We start from the raw sequence: 7,392 nt of genomic DNA, 5'->3' as shown, positions 1-7,392 counted from the left end.
CACACACGCACACACACACGCACACACACACACACACACACACACACACACACACACACACACACACACACACACACACACACACACACACACACACACACACACGCACACACACACACAGACTGCGTGCGCACACACACACACACAGACACCGTCGCACACACACACACACGCCTTACGCCTTGCGCACGCGCAAACACCTGTAACCTATAACAACAATCATCCAGTCCTGGATTCTTTGGCCCTCTTCTCATGTCCTATGTCCTCCTCTTGACCTCTCTGTGTTCTCTGTTGACAAACTTAATCTTGAGATGCATGTTTTACTGACTTCCTCTGTATGCTTCCTCCTGTCATTTCTGTAAACGCTATGGACTCCCTACAGCCTCTCCTAGATTCTCTCCAAGACATGAAAGGTTCCTGTGTGTGTGTGTGTGTGTGTGTGTGTGTGTGTGTGTCTGTGTGTCTGTGTGTGTGTGTGTGTGTGTGTGTGTGTGTGTGTGTGTGTGTGTGTGTCTGTGTCTGTGTGTGTGTCTGTGTCTGTGTGTGTGTGTGTGTGTGTGTGTGTGTGTGTGTGTGTGTGTGTGTGTGTGTGTGTGTGTCTGTGTGTGTGTGTCTGTGTCTGTGTCTGTGTGTGTGTGTGTGTGTGTGTGTGTGTGTGTGTGTGTGTGTGTCTGTGTCTGTGTCTGTGTCTGTGTGTGTGTGTGTGTGTGTGTGTGTGTGTGTGTGTGTGTGTGTCTGTGTCTGTGTCTGTGTGTGTGTGTGTGTGTGTGTGTGTGTGTGTGTGTGTGTGTGTGTGTGTGTGTGTGTGTGTCTGTGTGTGTGTGTGTGTGTGTGTGTGTGTGTGTGTGTGTGTGTGTGTGTCTGTGTCTGTGTCTGTGTGTGTGTGTGTGTGTGTGTGTGTGTGTGTCTGTGTGTGTGTGTGTGTGTGTGTGTGTGTGTGTGTGTGTGTGTGTGTGTGTGTGTGTGTGTGTGTGTGTGTGTGTGTGTGTGTGTCTGTGTGTGTCTGTGTCTGTGTGTGTGTGTGTGTGTGTGTGTGTGTGTCTGTGTCTGTGTCTGTGTGTGTGTGTGTGTGTGTGTGTGTGTGTGTGTGTGTGTGTGTCTGTGTCTGTGTGTGTGTCTGTGTCTGTGTGTGTGTGTGTGTGTGTGTGTGTGTCTGTGTGTGTGTGTGTGTGTGTGTGTCTGAGACAGCATGTAATAACTTTAAAAGACCCGTGAAATCCTCCTAGGCTGTGAGTCCGAGCTGCAGGAGAATGTGCATGTAGTATGTGATGAAAAGTTGTCAAAAGATTTTTGTTATAGTTCTAGAGGAACAACATCTTGTAGGTGGCAGTCAAAAAAGGTGTTGCGTATCTTGTGAAGATTTACTCTGATTAACACTCCCCATGGTCCACAGAGGCTGAATGCAAAACATGGAACAGACCAGCTGGTGCTCTTTCCTAACATTTTGAGGAGGCGCTAGGAGGTGCTTTTGTTGAAAAATCACGAAAAATCCAACTAATATTTTTCTAACTACTCTTCTCTCAACCTGCAACATGCGTCTGTTGGCACACAGGTCCGACTTGCATAATCTCTGCATCGGACCCCGTCATAACTGTTTGCAGTTATAGTTCTCTTTGATCCATCTAAGTCCAGAAGTCTGGTATCATAAATTTATTAACTCTGTTTTGACAAATAAATCAGTTATGTTGTAAAAATAGTTACAGTATCAGTTAAGAACCATTTCCAAACTCAAGCCATTAGAGTCCTTCCATGATCCATCACATTAGTGCTGTTTTGTACAGCACTAAGGTCTGCTGAAGCTGTGTTTCTAGAAATAAACCTTACTTACTTATTCTTTCTGTTGTCTTCAGCAGGTTTTATGTCATTCAAACATGGATCCAGATCCAAGGCCTGGTCCAGGTCTATGTCCAGGTCCAGGTCTCACCATCGTCCTTCTGGGAAACACCGGAGTCGGTAAAAGTGCTTCAGGAAACACCATCCTGGGACGAGAGGCGTTTCTGTCAAAGCGATCCTTCAAATCGGTGACAACAGAGATCTCTGAACAAACTGACACTGTGTTTGGGAAACAGATCTCAGTGGTCGACACCCCGGGAATATTAGGGTCAGGGTCTGAGCAGAAGATTGATGCCTGGTGTAGAGAGTTCCTGAAGTCCTCCAGACCTCGTCTGTTCCTGGTGGTGGTTAAAATAGATCGATTCACCATCGAGCAGAAGAACGCTGTGGATGCAGCTCTCAGAGTCATCGGAGATCAAGAGTTCAACAACTGTTACCTGCTCTTCACAGGAGGAGATGACCTCAACAACATGTCACTGGATGACTTCATCAACGATGACCCAGAAGGTCCACTTCGACCGGTCGTTGAAAGGTTTGCAGGGAGATATCATGTGTTCAACAATGACAACGGAGGACAGGAACAGGTCAGAGAGCTGCTGGAGAAGTCAGGCAACCTAATAAACGGTGAGTAATACCCTCAAACACCAGATTTAATGACATGGATTCATTCTACCTGTCCAGTGAATCAAGTACAGAGTGGAGTTGTCCAACAGACACAAAACAAACTGCTGAGTAAATTTACTCAGATAGCATCAGGAGGCTCCGGCCATCCGCTGCATTGTGCGGTGGCGTGCTTTGTGTAAATGAAGCATTCAGTTGTTGACTTTGACTCATTGAGTAGCTGGCTCTCTGCCTAGTAACGTTACTAATCACTGCTCGTTTGGTCCGTTACTGAAAAACCTCTCCCCCACAACTTCCTGGAAGTTACGTTACCATGGCATTGGCACACATAAAAAAGGCTGCAACTCTGACCATTCTGCTACGTTGATTTGAGTGGAAATGGCCTTTCTATCTATCTTACATCTACTCTACATTATAGGGATGCACTGAAAGAAAATTCATTCATTCAAAACACCAAATGTGAGTTTTCACATTTTTTTCCATTTAATTTTGTCAATTTTTCCACAATTGCATGAATTAAATAGTCAAAATGTATTCGGCCTTTTCACTTATTTACTTATTATTTCACCTATAATTTCAGTTGCCAAACATTTGGTTCATCCCTGCTACTTATGCTTCAAAGCCCGGCACACTTCCTATGGGGCCTGACTGTGCTTTGTTGTTGCAGGAAACAGTCAGCTGTTCCCCAAACTCCCGGGCAGTTCAGATCTTTTGTTTGGTGTTTTAAAACTTCCTTATGGAAGAGATAGAGGCAGTGATGTTTCCTGTACGGGACTCTCACACCGTCTCAAAACACCCCCACAAGTCTGATCTCTGTAACATGATGGCAGCAGGAGTTGAGTTGGTCTCAACTTTTCGGTTGCGTTTTTTTACTGCCAAACTGTGGTCCCCATCGCCCCAGCCTAAAGGCACTACCCCCACTCTAAATGAATGGAACGATCTACGTTTTCGCTGGAGCACCTAATGCTGTAACAGCCTTAGGCATCAATCACTGTAGACACATCCTTTGCACATAAATACTTAAAGGGATATTTCACCATTGGAAAGACGAATATATCTTTAAATTGGGTCACTTATGTAGTAGAAATTGGTGCCTTCTAGGCCGAGAAAAGACAGAAAATGTGTTTTTTGCTCATATGGAGGAAAGACACCAAATCCCAGAATGCACTTGCTTTCGCTGCTTTAGAGTCCACTCCCGAGCCACACCTACCGTTTACAGACAGACAGACAGACAGACAGACAGACAGACATCTCAACCCAAGTGTGTTTTATTGTCATTTCAACCATATACACGAAAAAATGTTTCACCGTGGCTCAAGTGGTTTTACACATTTGAAATATATAAAAACAACATTATATAAAAAGACATACGAAACAGGCTACAGTTGCACACACATTATAGGCTCCGTAAAGTTCAGCTAACACGTATTAGCATTAGGGCTTGCTGTAAACACCGAGTATAAACACAGCGTAATGATCGGCATCTAACGCTCACAAACTCTACCAGCAGTTAGCTGGATCCAAGCACCAGTCCGTGTTAACACAGCCTCCACTAGTCTTACCTGGCGCCAGAGCAGCCGGCCTGGTAGCTGGATAGTCCGGTACGCTGTAGTTCAGCCATGTTTCCACATCAACAAAAACACAGCAGTCTCTGAACTCACGTTGTCTAATGAGCAGGATTAGATGAGCAGGATTGATGAAAACGGGTGGCCAGCTAGCGTTAGCTTTCCACCTAGCTGCTTTCCACTCCTGCACACAGCTGTCGAGGTCCCTTTCCCCGGCTAGCGGCATTGGGCGACACCGCAGGTGAAGCTTGCGTAGTGTGTCGAGTACTCCATCTGTAATAAAGTGTCCTGCATATTCTCTGATTTGTTCCAATGTATCCCGGTGGTACACATGTGCGGTAGTTTGAATGCACATAATTGTTGTAAAAGTTTTCTGATGAAAAAACGGAGCCAGTTTAGCGAAAGCTCGGCTAGCATCGGCTAGTGACAGTCCCCCCAAGTAAGAGTTGTAAGAGACACGAGAGAGAAGCGCATGAACAAGCATGTTGCTACCGGTTGCTACGACAACACAAACAAACTGTTGCTGGTGCGCATGTCCATCGTGATGTCATGGGCCAGTCAACGCGAAGATCTGAGCTCCACGTTATGCACTTTTGAGCACTCTCATTGGAATGAGCGGGGCTTCCCGGCGAACACTGTATCCAGTTCTCTTCATAGATCCATGAAGCACGGCCATTAAAAATTACTAGCGGGTTTCTACTGATACAAAGCTTAATGCTAAATTATCCCTTTAACAATACTCCTCCTTCAGAAAGTCCAAATCATGAAATCACTTTCTGTTTCGCCTCTTTTCCACCACTTTTATAACTCAATAGACTCTTATTTATTTATTCATCTGAAAAGTTTCATGACAATCAGTCAGAATGAATGAAAGGAATGAATAAAAAGAGTTTTCTTGATGTCTCTCTGTGATGTTTTTCCTTTAGTTGATCGTCCCAGGAAGGAAAGGAGGATCGTTCTTCTCAGTCGTCCTGGAGCAGGAAAGAGTTCATCAGGAAACACCATCCTGGGATCAGAACGGTTTAAATCAAGGGCTGATTTTAATTCAGTCAGTGCTGAGACCATCTCTGAGTCAGCAGTGGTGGAGGGTCGTCAGGTTACAGTGGTCGATACTCCAGGAATCACTGATGAAGTTCTGTCTCCTAAACAGCTGTTTTATGAGATCATGAAGTCAGTAGTAGAGGCCAGTCCAGGACCACATGCCTTTGTTATTGTGGTCAGAATCGGTAGAATCACTGGAGCAGACATCAGCCTGTTTGAGATGCTGCAAAAACTTTTTGGCAAAGATGCTCCAAAGTATACGACAGTCCTTTTCACTCATGGAGACGAGCTTAAAGGAGAATCCATTGAAGGTTTGATCAATGCTCATAAACGTGTCTCTGAGCTGGTCTCCATGTGTGGTGGTAGATTCTGTGTGTTTGACAACACCAAGAGAGGAAACAGGGTGCAGGTTAGAGACCTTCTGGATAAAATAGATCAGATGGTTACAGATAATGGTGAGCACTACACGTCTCAGATGTTCAGAGACATTCAGACCTTCCCAATGAACATTTATCTGTGGTGGGATGAAGTCTGTGAATGGTTCAGACAATTTCTCAAGACAATGGAAAACCCTGAGCATGTAAGGCTACTGGAAACGGTAATTTAATTTGGAGATGGTGGTGATGGAGAGTCGGAGGATTCAGCAGCATAGTGGGAGTAGTTTCACTGTCACACTGTCAACCCTGTAAATTCAACTATCCCTTATGTTGTCCTCGGGTCAAATTTGACCTGTTTTCACAGTTAACCAAATTGCCCAAAGCAACATGGACGCATGGATGTACATTGTATGGAAGCCATACAATTTAACCTGTAAATAATGTTGTGTGGGTTAATTACCTGCTTTGCTTGCCCTACACCGAACAAACAGTGGGCCTCAGATCACCCATGAGAGAAAATCTGGATATTGATCAAAACAGTTTTTCACACTTGTCTTCCTGGCATAATGTTGCCTATTCTTTTTTTTTTAAATAAAATAAAATGAAAAATACAATGCTTTGGATGTTGTTTACTTCATTAATGTGTTCACTGTGTTCATGGACTGAGGATGGGAGGAGGAATAAGCACAATCTTAACCAGTGGATTCCGTATTCGGCCAAACCCCAAAAATCTGGATTCAGTGCATCTCGTGTTTTTGGACCAGTCCAGTTTATTGTTGAGGTGAACACCCACATATTTGTATGTCTCCACCATCTTGATGTCTCCACCCTGGATGTTCTCCGGTGTAGTACCAGGCGGCCTCCTGCAAAAGTCAACTACCGTCTCCTTTGCCTTGGCGTTGATGTGAAGACAAAAATCATCTCTCAAGTCAGACAGTTTCCAGCTGATTCCAGCAGCCTTCAGGCTGAACAGGAAGTGGCCGAAACACTGTGGTCTGACTCTGATTTAATAAAATGTTATCAGACCCATATATCAGCTCCTACACAGTCTCCAGCTGATTTATTATGACAGAGTAGCTGTCAGAATGATGATTTTAATTTTATTACACAACAGACTGTAGATGATCTGGTGCTGATTTTAATTACCAACAGACTGTAGATGATCTGGTGCTGATTTTAATTACCAACAGACTGTAGATGATCTGGTGCTGATTTTAATTAACAACAGACTGTAGATGAGTTGCTGTGTTGTGTTGTTGAAGTTGTACCTCCAACGTGTCCTTTCCTTTCCTTTCCTTATGTCCTAACAGTAAAATATTTAAAGTGTAATGTTATTCTATGTTGCTTAGTTTGGCATTAACCCCTAACCCTGGTATATGTTTCTTCAGGTGAAGGATCTGAATATTTCTGACCTGAGTAACTGTAAGGCAGAGTTTCCTCCAGCAGGTGGAGCAGCTGTTGCATGCTGGGATATCTCCAGTGTGTCCTTCTGGAGCCTGAAACCCCTTCAAGGTAAGTTCCTCTCTCTCAGTTTCAAAATATATTTAAAGTACTGAAAGCAAAAGTACTCGTGCCTCATTTCAGCATCATTTATTTATGAATAAATTATAAATATTGATGCATTGCTGTGTTCCTTAATGTTGCAGCCTGTAAATGTAACTCAGTCTATAATAGTTTATGTGCATTTAGTTTTAAAGTGCCCATATTATGAAAAAAACACTTTTTCTGGGATTTGGGGTGTTATTTTGTGTCTCTGGTGCTTCATACAAACTTTGAAAAAAATCCATCCATGGTGTTCTGAGTGAGATCCGGTTTCTGAATGTGTCCTGCCTTCAGTCTCCGGGTGAGCTGGTCAAAATCGGCACGGCTTGTGACGTCACAAGCCGAAACGAGCTGGCTAATCGCAACTGCTAGCTCGTTGTCAACAGCAAAGCACCGCTACAACACACACTAGT

The 7,392-nt window shown here is 44.0% G+C and overlaps 1 protein-coding gene across 1 annotated transcript in view; it reads left to right on the top strand.

Annotated features, from left to right (window-relative positions):
* LOC114566683 (GTPase IMAP family member 6) overlaps positions 1-5,984 on the top strand; it is a 10,262-nt gene extending 4,278 nt beyond the window's left edge. The window contains exons 2-3 of the mRNA XM_028595353.1: positions 1,851-2,457; positions 4,946-5,984. Of these exons, the coding sequence (XP_028451154.1) occupies positions 1,872-2,457; positions 4,946-5,667 (1,308 nt within the window). The 5' untranslated portion in view covers positions 1,851-1,871 and the 3' untranslated portion in view covers positions 5,668-5,984. The remainder of the gene's footprint in view (positions 1-1,850; positions 2,458-4,945) is intronic.
* Positions 5,985-7,392: the final 1,408 nt, after the last annotated feature.

This window comes from Perca flavescens, chromosome 13 (assembly GCF_004354835.1).
Source record: "Perca flavescens isolate YP-PL-M2 chromosome 13, PFLA_1.0, whole genome shotgun sequence".
NCBI classification, from domain to species: domain Eukaryota; kingdom Metazoa; phylum Chordata; class Actinopteri; order Perciformes; family Percidae; genus Perca; species Perca flavescens.
This window is presented reverse-complemented; position numbering and strand designations above follow the sequence as displayed.